The sequence below is a fragment of the Cherax quadricarinatus genome, chromosome 55 (assembly GCF_038502225.1).
Source record: "Cherax quadricarinatus isolate ZL_2023a chromosome 55, ASM3850222v1, whole genome shotgun sequence".
Taxonomy (NCBI): domain Eukaryota; kingdom Metazoa; phylum Arthropoda; class Malacostraca; order Decapoda; family Parastacidae; genus Cherax; species Cherax quadricarinatus.
Genome location: NC_091346.1, coordinates 25483602 through 25505958, shown reverse-complemented (window position 1 = coordinate 25505958; position 22357 = coordinate 25483602). Strand labels below are relative to the sequence as shown.

The window sequence follows — 22357 nt, the reverse complement described above, 5'->3', positions numbered from 1 at the left end:
ATAGGTTAGTTTGGGTTAACGTAAACTGAGATATACTTAAGAATAGCCGACCATAATGAAATAGCAGAAACGAACAGTTTACGCAAAATCCTTAACTCGGAGACTAGTCTCCATGCAAACCACAGCATATTTACCAGCTCTTGGTATGGTTTACCAGTTACGGACTCCATACTTGTTATCAGTCCATCAGTCTTGAAAAGATTGATGGACTGATAACATCGACTCCAGGTTGAGGGACTGATTACCTCAAACTTCTTCTGATCTTCACCATTCTTTGTGAAAATTTAGAAACCGTACTGTCGGTATTGTATACCATTCATGAACATTATTCTTTGTATAGGACTGATGAAACTACTGTGTGGCTAAACGTTTCCTCAGTAAAGATACCTAAGTGTTGTACATGTGTCTAATTTATCAACATCCCTACTTTTGCTGACGAACTACGGAACGGGCGGGATTTGAACCCATGGTAAGTAAGTCCCAAACCTCCTGGCCAGTGTATTTACCACTCGGCCAGCTCGCTACAAGTTGGATTTTTAGGGATCACTCGCCATGGGTTCAATCCCCACCCGTTCAGTGGTTTGCAATAGTGTTATTACGATTTCGTGAGACATGATGACTACTTAAGCTGTCTGAGGATGGGCTGCCGAAATAGTAGCGCTGTGACCCGTTCAATACACTGCTGAAGGGAAGTGATTGCCATCACGAGTGAGCCTAGAGCCGTTGCTCAAGCAGAGTCATCAACCAGGCACAACACCGTCAGATGTTTCAACTTTTGCAATTGGAAATTGACTTCATAATGGCAGCGAATGTCTTCCACACACGCTTGCAAAAGCTAAATGATCGTGCGAAGAGGAATAGTTCCACAACGCCAACTTCATTACGCGTGTCGGCAGAATGTGACGCACGAGAATCGTAATGACACGCTCGTAAACCAGTCACCTGGCCGGAGTAGAGGAGGGTTCGAACTGACTTCGTATGACTTCTAAGCTCACTCTACTAAGTTATGACGCTGATGTTACACTTGACATCTCCAGTGGATGCGTATATATGGATCCCTCATCAAGACTGAGGCACTGAACACAGGCTTCTAGATTGAGGGACTGATTAACCCTCATCTTCCGTTCCCTTCTGTGTATAGTTCTCCAAGGCTGAGGGACTGATTACCTTACCTTCTTCTGTCTTTATATATCTTACACAAATAACCCGCACATACAAGCTTACGACGACGTTTCCGTCCAATTTTGATCATTTACAATCACACTAACACAGAGTGAGGGAGCCAGTATATATAGGCGAGGGGGGCAGGGGCGGGACCAAGAGAGGAAGAAAAAGAAGTAGTGGTAGTGGTAATGCTGGTAGTGGAAGTAGTATTAGTAGTGGTAATGCTGGTAGTGGAAGTAGTAGTAGTAGTAGTGGTAATGCTGGTAGTGGAAGTAGTAGTAGTATACCATCTTCGTATGGAACTGAAAAATCCATTTGGAAGCCATTCGAGGAATGTGTTTCTTAATAGTATCTGTAACAAAGACTCAACTTTTGCAAATTAGTCTTAGCATTGCATCATCTGTCAGACTGCTTTATGACGTAAAGTTTGCCCAAAATAAAGCTGTTTTAAAGCACTAGAGGATAATACTGAACAATTTGTAAATGTGATATCCTTTCCAATGAGAAATGTTTGCAAGGCTTCAACGCCTATACTAAGAAACAAAAATGTTCCTCTAATCTGAGAATAAATCTTGTGTGTAAACGACAGAGGGATGAATCTTCTCTCAAATCTGTAACACAAGAAAGCTGAACATTTTGATTGGTTGGTTTAAAGTCTTTCAACTACACGAGGGTCATTAAGGTTGGTTGGTTAGTGGTTTAAAGTCTTTCAACTACACGAGGGTCATTAAGGTTGGTTGGTTAGTGGTTTAAAGTCTTTCAACTACACGAGGGTCATTAAGGTTGGTTGGTTAATGGAGTTTAAAGTCTTTCAAACACACGAGGGTTATTAAGGTTGTACATAAGTTTTTTTTTTTCTGTCAGCGTATACACGCTGACAGAAAGTTACCTCTCAGAGTGTATATATACACTGAAATACACTTCTCAGGGTGCATATATACACAGAGAAATACACTCCTCAGGGTGTAACATTGTTGTTGTACATTCGCCGGTATAGTCACCCGGCCCGGCCTTGGCTTTCTGCCGAGGGAGGAGGTACAAGTACCTCCTCATGGTCTGCCATGGGAGGAGGTACATATACCTCCTTATGGTCTGGGACCAGCTGTCCCCAGGCTCAACCTCAATCCCCGCCCCCACGCAGCTCGGAGGTAGAAGCTAGGCAAATTGGGCTACCACAAACCCCGCCCACACTGGGCTCGAAGGGTGAGGCAGCTGCATGGCAACAGATGATGTCAGGAGGTGAAAAGACAGCAAGCACTACACGATCCTTCTGGAGCCACACCCCAGCTTTGGGCTGAAGCCCGAGCACTGGGGAAGTTCAAGAATGCCTCTCGTTGTGTGTTGCTGCTGCTGCTACTTCACTTGTCCGTTGCACTCCTATATATACACTGAGAGAAATAAATTCCTCAGGGTGTATATCATATGAACATAATTCTAGAACACTATTCAGTGTTTTCAAATGTAAACTAAATTTATGATTATTATTACTTAAATTTACATGAAACAAATATAAACACGATGACTCGCGAAGTCGTAACACGACTGTAAACAACCCCAGAACGAGTGGGATTCGAACCCCTGGCAAGCGAATCCTAAAACTCTCAGGCCAGAGTGCTAACCACTGGACCAGCTGATCTAACAAGATTCACATTCTTAGGTATATTCTAGCGTATAAAAATACACCTAGCTGGAAGAATCTAGAAAGGCCAGCTGGGACCAGTTAACATACTGGCCTACCAGTTTCAGGACTTACCACAGGTTCGAATCCCACTCGTTCTGTGATCTATAAACACAATTTAGGTCAATAATCATCATTCGATCCTCTGTCAGTTCAAAGTAAGACAACAATTTTGCAGGTCAGCGAGTACTTAACATTGTGTTAACTTCCCACAATAACAATGTTCAACAGTATCATCAGTAGCCTGAGCTTGCTACCACCTGCACCTCACAAGACTGCCATCCCCACGAGCCCCATTGGGGCGGGGCAGATGGCAGACCAGAGGCCTAGCTTCTCCCTACGAGCCCCGTGAGGGTGGGGACTGTGGCTGGGCCTGGGGACACTTGGTCCCAAAGATGAGGGGGTACTTGTACCTCCTCCCATGGGAGACTTAGGTCTGGAGACACTCCCCAGATAGGGAGCCAAGGCCGGGTCACCACTCTTGGAAAAGACCCGGGCCGGGAGAGTACCGGCGAATAAAAAAAAAAAGTATCATCAGTGTACAAATACAGTCAACATGTTAGAATTATCATCATTCTCGTTTGCACTTTTTTCTGCATTAAATATTATATATTACAGCGTCCTGTAGCTCGGTTGGTAGCGCACTCAGCTCATACACTAGGGTTCTTGGTTCGATCCCCGGTACGAGTGGAAACACTGGGCATGTTTCCTTAAGTCACCTGCTGTCCCTGTTCACCTAGCAGTAAAATAGGTACCTGGGTGTTAGTCAACTGGTGTGGGTCGCATCCTGGGACAAAATTAACTTAAGTTACCCGAAATGCTTTGCACATGAGGTCTGTTAATTGCTGTCTTTTGTTTTTCTTTGTTAGATCATGAGATTGATGGCAAGAATATGAGTGAGAGGGAGACGCCGGTAGACGGGAGGTGAGACAGGGTGAGGGTAGACAGGGAGAGGTGAGACAGGCTGAGGGTAGACGGAGAGGTGAGACAGGCTGAGGGTAGACAGGGAGAGGTAAGACAGGCTGAGGGTAGACAGGGAGAGGTGGGACAGGCTGAGGGTAGACAGGGAGAGGTGAGACAGGCTGAGGGTAGACAGGGAGAGGTGAGACAGGCTGAGGGTAGACAGGGAGAGGTGAGACAGGCTGAGGGTAGACAGGGAGAGGTAAGACAGGCTGAGGGTAGACAGGGAGAGGTGGGACAGGCTGAGGGTAGACAGGGAGAGGTGAGACAGGCTGAGGGTAGACGGAGAGGTGAGACAGGCTGAGGGTAGACAGGGAGAGGTGAGACAGGCTGAGGGTAGACAGGGAGAGGTGAGACAGGCTGAGGGTAGACAGGGAGAGGTGAGACAGGCTGAGGGTAGACAGGGAGAGGTAAGACAGGCTGAGGGTAGACAGGGAGAGGTGGGACAGGCTGAGGGTAAACAGGGAGAGGTGAGACAGGCTGAGGGTAGACGGCGAGGTGAGACAGGCTGAGGGGAGACAGGGAGAGGTGAGACAGGCTGAGGGTAGACAGGGAGAGGTGAGACAGGCTGAGGGTAGACAGGGAGAGGTGAGACAGGCTGAGGGTAGACGGAGAGGTGAGACAGGCTGAGAGTAGACAGGGAGAGGTGAGACAGGCTGAGGGTAGACAGGGAGAGGTGAGACAGGCTGAGGGTAGACAGGGAGAGGTGAGACAGGCTGAGGGTAGACAGGGAGAGGTGAGACAGGCTGAGGGTAGACGGAGAGGTGAGACAGGCTGAGGGTAGACAGGGAGAGGTGAGACAGGCTGAGGGTAGACAGGGAGAGGTGAGACAGGCTGAGGGTAGACAGGGAGGGGTGAGACAGGCTGAGGGTAGACGGAGAGGTGAGACAGGCTGAGGGTAGACAGGGAGAGGTGAGACAGGCTGAGGGTAGACAGGGAGAGGTGAGACAGGCTGAGGGTAGACAGGGAGAGGTAAGACAGGCTGAGGGTAGACAGGGAGAGGTGGGACAGGCTGAGGGTAAACAGGGAGAGGTGAGACAGGCTGAGGGTAGACGGAGAGGTGAGACAGGCTGAGGGTAGACAGGGAGAGGTGAGACAGGCTGAGGGTAGACAGGGAGAGGTGAGACAGGCTGAGGGTAGACAGGGAGAGGTGAGACAGGCTGAGGGTAGACGGAGAGGTGAGACAGGCTGAGATTAGACAGGGAGAGGTGAGACAGGCTGAGGGTAGACAGGGAGAGGTGAGACAGGCTGAGGGTAGACAGGGAGAGGTGAGACAGGCTGAGGGTAGACAGGGAGAGGTGAGACAGGCTGAGGGTAGACGGAGAGGTGAGACAGGCTGAGGGTAGACAGGGAGAGGTGAGACAGGCTGAGGGTAGACAGGGAGAGGTGAGACAGGCTGAGGGTAGACAGGGAGAGGTAAGACAGGCTGAGGGTAGACAGGGAGAGGTGGGACAGGCTGAGGGTAGACAGGGAGAGGTGAGACAGGCTGAGGGTAGACGGAGAGGTGAGACAGGCTGAGGGTAGACAGGGAGAGGTGAGACAGGCTGAGGGTAGACAGGGAGAGGTGAGACAGGCTGAGGGTAGACAGGGAGAGGTGAGACAGGCTGAGGGTAGATGGAGAGGTGAGACAGGCTGAGAGTAGACAGGGAGAGGTGAGACAGGCTGAGGGTAGACAGGGAGAGGTGAGACAGGCTGAGGGTAGACGGAGAGGTGAGACAGGCTGAGGGTAGACAGGGAGAGAGGTGAGACAGACTGACAGACAGCTCTTGAAGGCATCCAGGGGTTTATTGGCAATTCCCCTAATGCTTGATGGGAGGCTGTTGAACAGTCTTGGATATATCATAATCTACACTTGGATTTTCCAAGTGTAGATTATGATATATCTCTCCCTCCTGCGTTCCAACGAGTACAAGTCAAGTGCTTCCAAGCGTTCCCAGTAGTTAAGGTGCTTGACAGAACTTATACGTGCAGTAAAGGATCTCTGTACACTCTCTAGATCTGCGATTTCACCCGCTTTGAATGGAGATGTTAATGTACAGTAGTATTCCAGCCTAGAGAGAACAAGTCATTTGAAAAGGGTCATCATTGGCTTGGCATCTCTCGTTTTGAACGTTCTCATTATCCATCCTATCATTTTCTTTGCACGTGCGATCGTGGCACTGCTGTGATCCTTGAAAGTGAGATCCTCAGACATTACTACTCCTAGGTCCCTTACATTATTTTTCCGCTCTATTGTATGGCCAGAGTCTGTAGTATACTCTGTTCTAGTTATTATCTCCTCCAGTTTTCCATAACGGAGTAGTTGGAATTTGTCCTCATTGAACATCATATTGTTTACCGTTGCCCACTGGAAAACTTTGTTTATATCTTCTTGGAGGTTAACCGCGTCCTCAGCAGATGACAGCCTCATGCAGATCCTAGTATCATCCGCAAAGGATGATACGGTGCTGTGATATATATCTCTGTCTATGTCTGATATGAGGATGAGGAATAAGATGAGGGCGAGTACTGTGCCTTGTGGTACAGAGCTCTTCACTATGGCAGCCTCCGATTTAACTCTGTTGATCACTACTCTTTGTGTTCGATTTGTTAGGAAGTTGAAGATCCATCTCCCCACTTTCCCAGTTATTCCTTTAGCACGTATTTTATGGGCTATTACGCCATGATCGCATTTGTCAAATGCTTTTGCAAAGTCTGTGTATATTACATCTGCATTCTGATTTTCTTCCAGTGCATCCAAGGCCATTTCATAGTGATCCAGTAGTTGTGAGAGGCAGGAGCGACCTGCCCTGAACCCATGTTGCCCTGGATTGTGCAGATTTTGGGAATCCAGGTGATTTGCAATCCTGCTTCTTAGCACTCTTTCAAAGATTTTTATGATGTGGTTAAGGGTAGACAGGGGGAGAGGTGAGACAGGTTGAGGGTAGACAGGGAGAGGTGAGACAGGTGGAGGGTAGACAAGGAGAAAGGTGAGACAGGTTGAGGGTAGACAGGGAGAAGTAAGACAGGTTGAGGGTAGACAGGGAGAGGTGAGATAGGTTGAGGGTAGACAGGGAGAGGTGAGACAGGCTGAGGGTAGACAGGGAGAGGTGAGACAGACTGAGGGTAAACAGGGAGAGAGGTGAGACAGGTTGAGGGTAGACAGGGAGAGAGGTGAGACAGGTTGAGGGTAGACAGGGAGAGGTGAGACAGGTTGAGGGTAGACAGGGAGAGAGGTGAGACAGGTTGAGGGTAGACAGGGAGAGGTGAGACAGGTTGAGGGTAGACAGGTTGAGGGTAGACAGGGAGAGGTGAGACAGGATGAGGGTAGACAGGGGGACAGGTGAGACAGGTTGAGGGTAGACAGGGAGAGGTGAGACAGGTTGAGGGTAGACAGGGAGAGGTGAGACAGGTTGAGGGTAGACAGGGAGACAGGTGAGACAGGTTGAGGGTAGACAGGGAGACAGGTGAGACAGGCTGAGGGTAGACAGGGAGAGAGGTGAGACAGATTGAGGGTAGACAGGGAGAGAGGTGAGACAGGTTGAGGGTAGACAGGGAGACAGGTGAGACAGGTTGAGGGTAGACAGGGATAGGTGAGACAGGTTGAGGGTAGACAGGGAGAGGTGAGACAGGTTGAAGGTAGACAGGGAGAGGTGAGACAGGTTGAGGGTAGACAGGGAGAGGTGAGACAGGTTGAGGGTAGACAGGGAGAGGTGAGACAGGTTGAGGGTAGACAGGGAGACAGGTGAGACAGGTTGAGGGTAGACAGGGAGAGAGGTGAGACAGATTGAGGGTAGACAGGGAGAGAGGTGAGACAGGTTGAGGGTAGACAGGGAGAGGTGAGACAGGTTGAGGGTAGACAGGGAGACAGGTGAGACAGGTTGAGGGTAGACAGGGATAGGCGAAACAGGTTGAGGGTAGACAGGGAGAGGTGAGACAGGTTGAAGGTAGACAGGGAGAGGTGAGGCAGGTTGAGGGTAGACAGGGAGAAGTGAGACAGGTTCAGTGACATGATCACTATGGTTGTTTAAGTAATTATTGCCTCTCAGTAAGAATGCTTCCCATTTTCCAGAATCTGTTTGACTCCTACGGGTTTAGCCCTCCCCATGCATGTTTGCGTAATGAAATCTGATTATATTCACGTGGAAGCGCTAAACCCGTAAGGTCATACAGCGCCTGATTAATAGGAAGTAATAAACGCTTTCGGTGGAAAGCAATCCTATTTGTTCCAAGGAAGGGGAGGGTAGCTCCGAGTGACTGGATCAAGAGCAAATCCCCTTGATCAGGCATCCTTCCTTGAAAAGATCAGTCTAGTACTGGTCTGTGGAGAAGTATTTTTCCCGTAAGTTAGTCATTAAATGTCAGCTACGGAGACACAACTATACTGACTCCCGTGTGTGTGGTCGTTAATATAAACAACTGACCTAAACACTAACAAACTTTTCATCTTGGTAAGTCAGCATTGAATTAAAGCTTTGAAACACTGAGCAGAGGTGATTGTGTGAGTGTAGCACTTAGCTGCTACACTGGATGATATTTGATTGTGTGAGTGTTCTCTGGCGCCACAAAGGCGTATGTACGAGAATACTGGCGTGATGTTTGTGGTGACAGCTGTGTACATGCACTCAACGAGGTACGTAGTTACTTTCCACTCCCAGATATGTAGCAGCCAAGCTAAGTATACACACACACACACACACACACACACACACGAGTAGTAACCACCCCACACCCATTCTGTGTGTATGCACTCACCTAATTGTAGTTGCTGGGGTTGAGTCATAGCTCCTGGCTCCGCCTCTTCACTGGTCGCCACTAGGTCCTCTCTCCCTGCTCCATGAACTTTATCATGCCTCTTCTTAAAGTTATGCCTCCACTACCTTACTTTACAAACTATTCCACTTTGATAAATGTATGGCTGAAGAAATATTTCCTAACATCCCTGTGGCTCATCTGAGTCTTCAACTTCCAACTGCGACCCCATGTTGCTGTGTCTGGAACATCTCTGTTCACCCTGTCGATTCCTCTCATTGTTTTATATGTCGTTATCTGGTCTCTCCTGTCCTTCAGTGTCGTCAGGTCAAGTTCTCTTAACCTCTCCTCGTAGGACATGCCCCTTAGTTCCGGGACTACTCTGGTTGCAAACTTTTGCACTTTCTCTAGTTTCCTGACGTGCTTAGCCAGGTGAAGGTTCCAAACTGGAGCTGCATATGGGCCTGACGTACACGGTGTATAGGGTCCTGAACGACTCGTGTGTGTGTGTGTGTGTGTGTGTGTGTGTGTGTGTGTGTGTGTGTGTGTGTGTGTGTGTGTGTGTGTGTATGTGTGTGTGTGTGTGTGCATGTGTGTACTCACCTATTTGTACTCACCTATTTGTGTCATGTGGGTTTTTCGATACGTGGATGGGGTAAGAATACTCACGTAGGCTGGTAGTACATATAATATATATCGGGAAGTATGGGAAGCGCCAACAGCCGACCTGCCTCTCTCTGCTCCCTATCTTGACTGACTCACAGTGCCTATGGGTGAAGGGGTGTTTGAAATCCTGCTATGGTCAGCAGCAATATGAATACAGTCAGTGATTCACGCAGAGACGGTTGGTAGTGAGTCATCTTCAGAGGAACTTGCGTGGCTTACTTCTCTCTCTCAGCTGGGTTAGAAGCTGGGTTGGCTGACTGGCTTAACCCACGAGAATGGCTGACTGGAAGACGTGTAACGATGCACACAGCATGAAGGAGCAAGTGGATGACAGGAGACAGGCTGAATGGTAGGCTGAGGTAGGCTGACTAGCGTTCACTTCCACAGTCTGGCTTACTGACTGGCTTAATTGCAAAATCCGGGTCAACCCCTCGGAGATTGAAGCAATTAGCACACGAACTAAGCCAGGAAGCTTGAAAAACGGCTGCAACAGGCTTGCAGGCTGGAGTACACAGGGTGGAGAAGAGTGAGGGTAGCGGCTGGAGGTGGCGGACGGTTCACCTTTGACCTGCCGGCTCCCCACAAACAGTCTTCTAACGTCTTGAAATACCCTTAAATCCACGCCCACACCGGTGCCACCATTTGTCAAGTGGGTTTTTCGATACATGGATGGGGTAAGAATACTCACGTAGGCTGGTAGTACGTATAATATATATCGGGAAGTATGGGAAGTGCCAACAGCCGACCTGCCTCTCTCTGCTCCCTATCTTGACTGACTCACAGTGCCTATGGGTGAGGGGGTGTTTGAAATCCTGCTATGGTCAGCAGCAATATGAATACAGTCAGTGATTCACACAGAGACGGTTGGTAGTGAGTCATCTACTGGTACACTGGTTACTGGTAACTGGTTACTAGGAACTGGTACTACTGAGATTTGTGGTTGCAGGGGTCGAGTCATAGCTCCTGGCCCCACCTCTTTGCTGATTGCTACTAGGTCCTCTCTCTCCCGGCCCCATGAGCTTTATCATACCTCGCCTTAAAACTATGTATGGTTCCTGCCTCCACTATGTCACTTTCTAGGCTATTCCACGGCCTGACTACTCTATGACTGAAGAAATACTTCCTAACATCCCTTTGATTCATCTGAGTCTTCAACTTCCAATTGTGACCTCTTGTGTCTGTGTCCCTTCTCTGGAACATCCCGTCTTAGTCCACCTTGTCTATTCCGTGCAGTATTTTATATGTCGTTATCATGTCTCCCCTGACCCTCCTGTTCTCCAGTGTCGTCAGGCCGATTTCCCTCAACCTTTCTTCGTAGGACAATCCCCTTAGCTCTGGGACTAGTCTTGTTGCAAACCTTTGCACTTTCTCTAATTTCTTGACGTACTTGACTAGGTGTGGATTCCAAACTGGTGCTGCATACTCCAGTATGGGCCTGACGTAAATGGTATACAGAGTCTTGAACGAATCCTTACTGAGGTATCGGAACGTTATCCGTAGGTTTGCCAGGCACCCGTATGCTGCAGCAGTTATCTGACTGATGTGCTCCTCAGGAGATATGATTGGTGTTATACTCACCCCCAGATCTTTTCCTTGAGTGAGGTTTGCATTCTTTGGCCATCTAAACTATATTGTGTCTGCGGTCTTCTTTGCCCTTCCCCAATCATCATGACTTTGCATTTGGCAGGGTTAAACTCAAGGAGCCAGTTGCTGGACCAGGCTTGTAGCCCGTTCAGGTCTCTTTGTAGTCTTGCCTGATCCTCATCCGATTTGATTCTTCTCCTTAACTTCACATCATCTGCAAACAAGGACACTTCAGAGTCTATCCCTTCCGTTATGTCATTCACATATACCAAGAGCAGCACAGGTCCTAGGACTGACCCCTGTGGAACCCCGCTTGTCACAGGCACCCACTCTGACCCCTCGTCACGTACCATGACTCGTTGTTGCCTCCCTGTCAGGTATTCTCTGATCCATTGCAGTGCCTTTCCTGTTATGTGTGCCTGATCCTCTAGCTTTTGCAGTAACCTCTTGTGAGGAACTGTGTCGAAGGCCTTCTTGCAGACCAAAAAAATGCAGTCAATCCACCCCTCTCTCTCTTGTCTTACTTCTGTCACCTTGTCATAAAACTCGAGTAGGTTTGTGACACAGGATTTTCCTTCCCTGAAACCGTGCTGGTTGTCATTTATACACTTGTTTCTTTCCAGGTGCTCCACCACTCTCCTCCTGATGATCTTCTCCATGACTTTGCATACTATACACGTTAGTGATACAGGTCTGTAGTTTAGTGCCTCATGTCTGTCTCCCTTTTTAAAAATTGGGACTACATTTGCCATCTTCCATACCACAGGGAGTTGCCCAGTTTCAACTGACATGTTGAAGATCTTTGTTAATGGCACACACAGTATCTCTGCTCCCTCTCTAAGGACCCACAGAGAGATCTTGTCTGGTCCCACCGCCTTTGAGGTGTCATGTTCACATAGCAGCTTCTTCACCTCCTCCTTGGTTATATGTACCTCATCCAGCACTTGCTGGTGTACCCCCCTGTTCTGATTTCCTGGAGTCCTATTGGTTTCCACTGTAAATACTTCTTTAAATCTCGTGTTGAGCTCCTGACATGCCTCTCGGTCGTTTCTTGTGAACTCCCCATCACCCTTCCTCAGTCTGATTACCTGGTCCTTGACTGATGTTTTCCTCCTGATGTGGCTAAACAACAGCTTCGGATCAGACTTGACTTTTGATGCTATGTCATTTTCATCTTGTCGCTGAACCTCCCTTCTTATCTGTGCATATTCGTTTCTGGCTCTTCAGCTAATCTCTTTATTTTCCTGAGTTCTCTGTCTTCTGTACCTTTTCCATTCTCTAGTACACCTAGTTTTTGCCTCCCTACACCTTTGGGTGAACCAAGGACTCGTTCTGTTCTTCCCGTTATTTCTGTTTCCCTTGGGAACAAACCTCTCCTCTCCTCCTTGCATTTTGTTGCCACATAGTCCATCATTTCTTGTACTGGTTTTCCTGTCAGTTCCCCCTCCCACTGAATGTCTTGCAGGAAGTTCCTCATTCCTGAGTAGTCCCCCCTTTTGTACTTTGGTTTTTCCCATCCTATTCCTGTTACTCTCCACTTGAAGCTCAACTATGTAGTCGAAGCACAGAATCACATGATCACTAGCTCCCAGGGGCCTTTCATACACGATATCCTCGATGTCCGAACTACTCAAGTTGAATACAAGGTCCAGTCTTGCTGGTTCATCCTCTCCTCTCTCTCTGGTAGTGTCTCTAACGTGTTGATGCATGAGGTTTTCCAGTACCACATCCATCATCTTGGCTCTCAATGTTTTGGGACCCCTATGGGGCTCCAGGTTTTCCCAGTCAATCTCCTTGTGATTGAAATCACCCATAACTAGTAACTTTGCTCCCCCCATGTGTGTTCTCCTGGCCACCTCGGCTAGTGTGTCGACCACTGCTCTGTTGCTCTCATCGTATTCTTCTCTTGGCCTCCTGCAGTTCTGTGGTGGGTTGTACATTACTGCAATTATCACCTTATGTCCCTCAGACTGGATTGTTCCTACTAAGTAGTCCCTTTCGTCCGTGCCATCCATTCCTTCCATCTTCTCAAAACCTCACTGGTTTTTAATGAGCAGTGCAACTCCTCCTCCCCCTCTCCTCCCTCTGTCTTTCCTGAGGATTTGATATCCGGATGGAAAGATTGAATCTGTTATTATTCTGGTGGGTTTTGTTTCTGAGTGCTATTATGTCTGGGGGATGTCCCCTTGATTCTTTCGTGCCACTCCTCATACTTATTTGTTACTCCATCTGCATTTGTATACCACACCTTCAACTTCTTTTCTAAGACTGTGGTCTGGGAGGTATATTGGGGTTGGGGAAGTGGGAGACCTGATAAGGAACTATGGGTGGTTGCTGTGGGGGTGGAGTTTGTAATGCAGTGGGTGGGGGCATTGGATATGGCATGGGTGTTTTGGTTTAGAGTGTTTGGTTGCACTGGGGTTGACCTGGTTGGGGGGCTGTGAGGGAGGCTGTATTTGATCTTCTTCCTGGGTCTGGAATCTCCTATGTGTCTCCTCCATCCCCTCTCTTTCCTCCTTTCACCTTTGTACCATCTCAGCTTCTGCCTTCTTGTGTTCTGTCGCAGTCGAGATACACCTTCCTGTATGCCGGCATGTCCCTTAATTGTGCTTTCTCCTGCAGGATCCTGTTCTGAGTCAATTCTGCCTTGAAGGTCACTTTCACTGGCCTGGTTCTTCTTTTGCAAACCCCCCTATTCCCTGAAAATTTTCCAGCTGGGTCATGTCGTCTTCTCCTATTGCTTTTATGATGCTTTCAATTGCTTTTTTTCCCCTTGTTTTCTTGCTTCATATGTTTCCCCTTCAGCTTCCTGGAGCCCATACACAAAGACTGACCTCTCCCTTTTATTCTCCCACCGCATATCCTTGTGTACCCACTTATTCAATTTAATTTCCTCCATTGCAGCTTTCCTTTCTTTAGTTTCACTAGCTAATGTACTTGGGCTCAGTGACCTGTCATTTTCCCTTCTCAGCTTTCCCTGGGCTCTGCTGTAGTCTGTTAGGGCCTCCACATATAGCTTAGCTCTTTCATTTACTACAGTCTCCTCTGATAGAGCTTCTACTTGCAGTTTTGCTCCTTCATCCCCTACAGTCCCCTTATTTGCGACTGAGGTAGCAGTCTCTGATGTCAATCCCAAAATGTTCTTTAGTTCTTAAGGCTGATTCAGATTTTTCAGTTCCTCTTCTAAACTCTGTATCCTAGCCTTTGCTGCTTTGACTTGCACCTCCCACTTCCTGCTTTCCATATCTATCCTCTCTTCCATTCTCATGCTAAGTTCTTCTAGTTTCTTTTCCCATTCATGTTCCCTTTTTATGAGCTCTGCTGCCCAATCTTCCTTTGCAGATTCCTCCTCCTGTCCCTTGGTTTTCCTTCCTGCTCTCTGGCAACCCATTTTTGTTTTATTTTGATTGCCTCAGAGTGGGAAACCTATGTAATTCTGTGTTAGGTTAGTAGTGTGTTTGTCAGAGTGTGGGGGGGGGCAGGTAGAGGAGGAACTGTGGCTATGTGGGAGAGGGGTGGGGAGGGGGATTTAGGGGGGAATATGGGGAGTGGGAAGGAGGGAGAAACAAGTGGGTGAATGGGAGAGGGAAAGGGGGGAGGAGGGAGAGGTGGGGAGGGGGAGGGGTGGGGAGGGGGAGGGGTGGGATCAGGGGAAGGAGTGAGACGTTGGTGGGGGAGGGGGGAGTGTATGTGTGAGTCTGTATATGTGTGTGTGTGTGTGTGTAATTATGTGTGGGTTTATTATGTGTCTGAAAAGTAGGTGAATTGTGCGTTGGAGTGTAATGCGGAGTTTCAGTGGTCACTTGCCTAACCACAACCTCTTGTGACCCCCCACCCTCCTGGGACTTGACCCTCACCTACTTACATTGTTGCCCTTTATGCTTGTCCTGCCACCTAGCTTATAGTAACTTACTCGCCTTGTTCAATGGATTACCAATTGCTATTCCTTATTGAATACTTGAGTGCCTATTCTTTATCGTGCTATGAGAGTTGGACCATTCACAATCAGCTTGGCGGTTAATTGGAACCTGAAACCCCACACCCATACAACCACTCATAGGTGAATACAGTACTTGCAATGCAGCTGTAGCAGCCTGTAGATTGTCCAGCTCAGTGAGACATCCTGGCATAGATCCACCTCAATTTCTTCTCGTTATATAATGTACCCTATTCACTGTATTTCTCTCACTGGTCACACGATTGTTTCACTTCATCTTTCTTGGGTGACCCGTGGCAACATCGCCTGCCCTGCCCGCTCTGACTGCGCACCACGTTTTACTCTCTAGGTCACTTACAAAATTGCGGCTCTCCCTACTTATGTGGCTCAGGCAGATTATAAATCGCTTCAAGGAATTGTTCACTACCTTAGCACACTTAGCTACCCTTCAGATCACTTGGGTAGCCCTCGAAAACACTTATATACGCGTAGCACGGAAGGCGTGACTCGCGCACGCACTGACGAGACTGTGTGCGTGTGTGTGTGTGTGTGTGTGTGTGTGTGTGTGTGTGTGTGTGTGTGTGTGTGTGTGTGTGTGTGTGTGTGTGTGTGTGTGTGTGTGTGTGTGTGTGTGTGTGTGTGTGTGTGCGTGTATCACATACACACGTGGATATACATATCAATCATATACCATCAGAGGGAATATAGCAGCAGGCTTGTCACTACAAGAACGACCTTCACAAACCTCAAGCCTAACATATGAGAGTGCTATTTACCACACAACATTCCTGCAATACGCAACACCGCCGTCAAGCACTCAGAATGTTTCCGGAAGTGAGAAACTATGAAGAAAGACTGCACGAACCACACTTTATAATAAATTTATTACGAACATTTACACACTCCATCGTGATTACAATTGTCTCATAAGTGTAAATTATCCAGGGATAGCCCTCCCCCCCAAAAAAAGTCAGACAAATGAAAGTATTTTTATTTACATTTTACGTCGCAGACTGGGCCGCGGGGGCGCTGACCCCTAAACCTTCTCCAGGTATACTCCAGGTATAACATACCTTACAAGAGTCCTGAGGACACACCGGTATTATGTCCACCTAAAAAAAAAACACTAGATTTACCCCTGGATAACCCAGTGAAGTCAATGTGGGTTTATTGGGTTATCCAACATTATACAGTGACTTGCTTAAATTGAGGGTCTTGGCAATAAAAGGGAGAAAAACAAGGGGAGACATGACCACGACATCCACGATACTCTAGGGAATAGACGTGGAAGACGAAGATAGTTAACTATTTGAAAGGTGTTGAACACGAAAACAGACGGAAAGTGAACACCCAGATGTGTGTACGTGAACATCCAGTTGTGTGTGTGAACACCCAGTTGTGTGTGTGAACCAGTTGTGTGTGTGAACACCCAGTTGTGTGTGAACACCCAGTTGTGTGCGTGAATACCCAGATGTGTGTGTGAACACCCAGTTGTGTTTGTGAACACCCAGTTGTGTATGTGAACACCCAGTTGTGTGTGTGAACACCCAGTTGTGTATTTGAACACCCAATTGTGTGTGTGAACACCCAGTTGTGTGTGTGATACCCAGTTGTGTATGTGAACACCAAGTTGTGTGTGTGAACACCCAGTTGTGTATGTGAACACCCAGTTGTGTATGTGAACACCCAGTTGTGCATGTGAACATCCAGTTGTGCATGTGAACACCTAGTTGTGTGTGTGTGTGTGTGTGTGTGTGTGTGTGTGTGTGTGTGTGTGTGTGTGTGTGTGTGTGTGTGTGTGTGTGTGCGTGCTCACCTATATGTACTCACCTATATGTGGTTGCAGGGGTCGAGTCATAGCTCCTAGCCCCGCCTCTTCACTGGTCGATACTAATTCACTCTCTCCCTGCTCCATGATATTTGTCATACCTCTTCTTAAAGCTATTTATGGAACTTGCTTCCACTACTTCACTCTCCAGATTATTCCAGTTCCTGACAACTCTAAGACTAAAGAAATACTTCCTAACATCCCTATGACTCATCTGGATTTTCAGTTTCCAATTGTGTCCCCGTGTTTCTGTATCCCATCTCTGAAACATTTGTTCCTTGTCCACGTTGTCAATGCCTCTTAGTATTTTATACGTTGTTATCATGTCCCCTCTATCCCTCCTATCCTCTAGTGTCATCAGGTTGAGTTCCCTTAACCTCTCCTCATAAGACATACCCCTCAGTTCCGGGACTAATCGTGTTGCAAATTTTTGCACTTTCTCCAATTTCTTGACGTGTTTGACTAAGTGAGGGTTCCATACTGGCGCTGCATATTCCAGTATAGGCCTTACGTACACTGTGTACAATGTCGTGAATGACTCCTTACTCAGATGTCTAAACGCCAATCTCAGGTTTGCCAATCTCCCATATGCTGCAGCAGTTATTTGATTGATGTGTGCCTCAGGGGACATGTTCGTTATAATGCTTACCCCAAGATCCTTTTCTTTAACTGACGTTTGCAGTTGTTGGTTTCCTAACCTGTACTCCATCTGCGGTCTTCTGTGTCCTTCCCCAATCTTCATGACCTTACACTTACTGGGGTTAAACTCCAGGAGCCATTTTTCGGACCATACTTGTAGTTTGTCCAGATCCCCTTGTAATCTTAACTGATCCTCTCCCACTTGTATCCTCCTCATCAGTTTCACATCATCAGCGAACAGTGACACTTCTGAATCTATTCCTTCCACCATGTCATTCACGTATACAAGAAACAACACCGGGCCTAGGACTGAACCTTGTGGAACCCCACTCGACACATTCGCCCACTCCGACACTTCAGCACGTACCAACACACGTTGTTTCCTTCCTGTCAGGTATTCCCTGATCCATTGCAGTACTTTCCCCTTTATTCCTGCCTGCTCCTCTAATTTTTGCACCAGTCTCTTGTGTGGTACTGTGTCAAAAGCCTTCTTGCAATCTAAGAAGATGCAATCTACCCATCCCTCTCTCCTGTCTTACTTCTGTTACCTTATCGTAGAACTCAAGTAAATTTGTGACACAGGGTTTCCCATCTCTGAAGCCATGCTGACTGTCATGTATGAGCCCAATTTTTTCAATGTGTTCCACTACTTTTCTCCTGATAATCCCCCTCTCCTCCCTCTGTCTTTCCTGAGGATTTGATATCCGAGTGGAAATATTGCATCTGTTATCATTCTGGTGAGTTTTGTTTCTGTGAGTGCTATTATGTCTGGGGATGTCTCCTTGATTCTTTCATGGCACTCCTCACACTTATTTGTTATTCCATCTGCATTTGTATACCACACCTTCAACTTCTTTTCTAAGATTGTGGTCTGGGGGGGTACATTGGGGTTGGGGAAGTGAGAGACCTGATAAGGAACTATGGGTGGTTGCTGTGGGGGTGGAGTTTGTAATGAGGTGGGTGGGGGCACTGGATATGGCATGGGTGTTTTGGACTAGAATGTTTGGTTGCACTGGGGTTGTCCTGGTTGGGAGGCTTCTGTAGGTAGCTGTGAGGGAGGCTGTATTTGATCTTCTTCCTGAGTCTGGGATCTCCTGTCCGTCTCCATCTCCATCTTCTCCTCTCTTTCCTCCTTTTGCCTTTGTACCATCTCTCTGTTTCTCCCTTTCTTCTTGTGTTCTGTCGCGGTCGAGATACACCTTCCGGTATGCCGGCATGTCCCTTAGTCTTGCTTTCTCCTGCAGGATCCTGTTCCGAGTCGATTCTTCCTTGAAAGTCACTTTCACTGGCCGGGTTCTTCTTGCAAACCCCCCTATTCTCCGATGTAGTGTGTGTGTGTGTGTGTGTGTACTCACCTAATTGTGGTTGCAGGGGTCGAGAATCTGTGTGTGTTTGTGTGTGTGTGTGTGTGTGTGTGTGTGTGTGTGTGTGTGTGTGTGTGTGTGTGTGTGTGTGTGTGTGTGTGTGTGTGTGTGTGTGTGTGTGTGAGTGTGTGTGTGTGTGTGTGTGTGTGTGTGTGTGTGTGTGTGTGTGTGTGTGTGTGTGTGTGTGTGTGTGTGTGTGTGTGTGTGTGTGAACACCCAGCTGTGTGTGACACAGTGCGCATAGTACTGATGGTGTAAGCAGAGTAGTTATCATGATATTTTAACAACACAGTATTGACTAAGCTCTTAACTAGCGAATGGTCGTAGATACTTTTTTAATGTATTTTTTATGCGAAGATTGAAGTGGAACACTACACTGGGAAGCCAGGTAGTGGGACACTACACTGGGAAGACAGGTAGTGGAACACTACCCTGGGAAGCCAGGTAGTGGAGCACCTCCCTGGGGAGCCAGACAGTGGGGCACTACCCTGGGAAGCCAGGCATTGGGACACTACCCCGGGAAGCCAGGCAGTGGGGCACTACCCTGGGAAGCCAGGCAGTGGGGCACTACCCCGGGAAGCCAGGCAGTGCGGCACTACCCCAGGAAGCCATACAGTGGGGCACTACCCTGGGAAGCCAGGCAGTGGGGCACTACCCCGGGAAGCCAGGCAGTGGGGCACTACTCCGGGAAGCCAGGCAGTGGGGCACTACCCCGGGAAGCCAGTGGGGCACTACCCCAGGAAGCTAGACAGTGGGGCACTACCCCAGGAAGCCAGACAGTAGGGCACTACCCTGGGAATTATTATTATTATTATAATTATTATAACTACCCTGGGAAGCCAGGCAGTGGGGCATTACCCGGGAAGCCAAGCACTGGGGCACTACCCCGGGAAGCCAGACAGTGGGGCACTACCCCGGGAAGCCAGGCAGTGGGGCACAACCCCGGGAAGCCTGGCAGTGGGGCAATACCCCGGGAAGCCAAGCAGTGGGGCACTACCCCGGGAAGCCAGGCAGTGGGGCACTACTCCGGGAAGCCAGGCAGTGGGGTACTACCCCGGGAAGCCAGACAGTGGGGCACTACCCCGGGAAGCCAGACAGTGGGGCACTACCCCGGGAAGCCAGACAGTGAGGCACTACCCCGGGAAGCCTGACAGTGGGGCACTACCCCGGGAAGCCAGACAGTGGGGCACTACCCCGGGAAGCCAGGCAGTGGGGCACTACCCCGGGAAGCCAGGCAGTGGGGCACTACCCCGGGAAGCCAGGCAGTGCGAAACTACCCCGGGAAGCCAGGCAGTGGGGCACTACCCCGGGAAGCCAGACAGTGGGGCACTACCCCAGGAAGCTAGGCAGTGGGGCACAACCCCGGGAAGCCTGACAGTGGGGCACTACCTCGGGAAGCCAGACAGTGGGGCACTACCCCGGGAAGCCAGGCAGTGGGGCACTACCCCGGGAAGCCAGGCAGTGGGGCACTACCCCGGGAAGCCAGGCAGTGCGAAACTACCCCGGGAAGCCAGGCAGTGGGGCACTACCCCGGGAAGCCAGGCAGTGGGGCACTACCCCGGGAAGCCAGGCAGTGGGGCACTACCCCAGGAAGCCAGGTAGTGGGGCACTACCCCGGGAAGCCAGCCACTGGGGCACTACCCCGGGAAGCCAAGCAGTGGGCACTACTCCGGGGAGCCAGGCATTGGGCACTACCCCGGGAAGCCAGCCATCGGGGCGCTACCCCGGGAAGCCCGGCAATGGGGCACTACCCCGGGAAGCCAGCCATTGGGGCACTACCCCGGGAAGTCAGCCATTGGGTACTACCCCGGGAAGCCAGCCATTGGGGCACTACCCCGGCAAGCCAGCCATTGGGGTACTACCCCGGGAAGCCAGCCATTGGGCACTACCCCGGGAAGCCAGCCATTGGGGCACTACGGGAAGCCAGCCATTGGGCACTACCCCGGGAAGCCAGCCATTGGGCACTACCCCGGGAAGCCAGCCATTGGGGCACTACCCCGGGAAGCCAGCCATTGGGGCACTACCCCGGGAAGCCAGCCATTGGGGCACTACCCCGGGAAGCCAGCCATTGGGCACTACCCCGGGAAGCCAGCCATTGGGGCACTACTCCGGGAAGCCAGCCATTGGGCACTACCCCGGGAAGCCAGCCACTGGGCACTACCCCGGGAAGCCAGCCATTGGGGCACTACCCCGGGAAGCCAGCCATTGGGGCACTACCCCGGGAAGCCAGCCATTGGGCACTACTCCGGGAAGCCAGCCATTGGGCACTACCCCGGGAAGCCAGCCATTGGGCACTACCCCGGGAAGCCAGGTAGCGGAAGCATTTTTTATACATTATTTAAAAGCTTCTAAGACAGAAGTCAAGAAATACTCCAGTCAATGGAAGAATAAATGCGACCCTAGAGCTACAGCTCAACTCTCGCAAACACACACAAGCGCCAAATGGGTACAGGTATTATTATTATAATCAAGGGGGAGCGCTAAACCCTTAGGATTATGCAGCGCCTGTGGGGGGCATGTGGAAGGTATTCAGGCTTAATTCAGGGAACTGGAGCACAGATCCAATTTACCCGATCAAGAGCCGCTCACCAGCATCAAAGAAGGAAGAATCGTTCGTGATATTTTTTTAGTTCTAAACCCACGTGTGTCAGTCAGCGCAAGATGTAGTGGAAGGTTGATCCTTCGTCTTCTATCATTATTAAAAGAAAAAAAAGTGTTGAACACGAGGACTGACCTGCCTTCTTGCAGTGCGGTTGTCACAATCTGTCTCGTTGTCTCCACCTGCCCTGGTCTTACTCTGTTCACTGCCTGACGAAGAGAGCGTCACACGGTCGTACTTGCTGCCACTGCTGCTCCTCTCTGCGTTCCCCGTGTAGATCTGCGTGTTATTGTTGTGTCTGGTTTTGTCTTTGGAGAGAGGGAGGATGGTGAGAGGTTGCTGGCTGATAACTGACTGTGGGCGTGATTGAGGGCGGGTGTTAGTGCTGGTGGTGATGGTGAAAACGCCATTGCTGTCGAATACAGTCTGCATGCGGGAGGCCGTCGCCACGGGAGGTAGCTTGCCCCTGTAGGGCGAGTGTGGGTCAGGTTGTAAGGCTAGAGGGTACGTGGAGGTGCAAGAGTTGGTGCCCTCAACGCGGCTAGGCTCCAGGATGGCGGGGATTGGCATGGTAGTGAATGATGGTTGTCCTGTGGGTGGCGGGGACGTGGTATTGTCCCCTGGAGAGCTGGTGGTGAGGGTAACAGTTGTAACATCCCCTGTGGTACTGTTGCGTCTCTCCCTCGCATTACTACTTAGAGTCTCCAAGGCAATCTCTTCTCCCTCTTCTATAGTAGTGGTAGCAGTGGTGTTAATGGTTGTAGTGGTGAGGGTTGGTGGTGAAGGTAAGGAACTCTCTCCTGAAGGAGAGGTTGCCGTGTCAGGAGATTCCTGAGCCTCACGCAACATCCTCTCAGCGTTCCTGCGGTAGGTAGTATACATCGGGATGAAGTGTGAATTGAATATAGTAATGTATTACATTTCCTTCACCTGACTTTCATCATCAATGCACTTAAAAACACTTTCTCGCCATAACAATGGTCTTACACTGAAGTCAAACCATTTTCTTTAGCATTCATGTCTTACACAAAGTTCACACAACCTCACACCGTCACGAGGGGAAAATCACTGCAGTAAACCTCCAAGAGTCGACCAGCGCTGGAAGTGAAGACGTCGTGATCAAGTACACACTGATAGTCCTCCATTGATTATACATGTAGCAGGCATCCCTCCATCACTACCCCTGCCACTCCCACCCTCCTCCTCC

At 49.3% G+C, this 22357-nt stretch overlaps 1 protein-coding gene across 2 annotated transcripts in view; it reads right to left on the bottom strand.

Annotated features, from left to right (window-relative positions):
* The window catches only part of LOC128698956 (uncharacterized), a 302463-nt gene extending 280112 nt beyond the window's left edge, over positions 1–22351 (bottom strand). For both annotated transcript variants that reach the window (XM_070096956.1, XM_053791410.2), the window contains exon 1: positions 21286–22351. In XM_070096956.1, the coding sequence (XP_069953057.1) occupies positions 21286–22032 (747 nt within the window). In that variant the 5' untranslated portion in view covers positions 22033–22351. The remainder of the gene's footprint in view (positions 1–21285) is intronic.
* Positions 22352–22357: the final 6 nt, after the last annotated feature.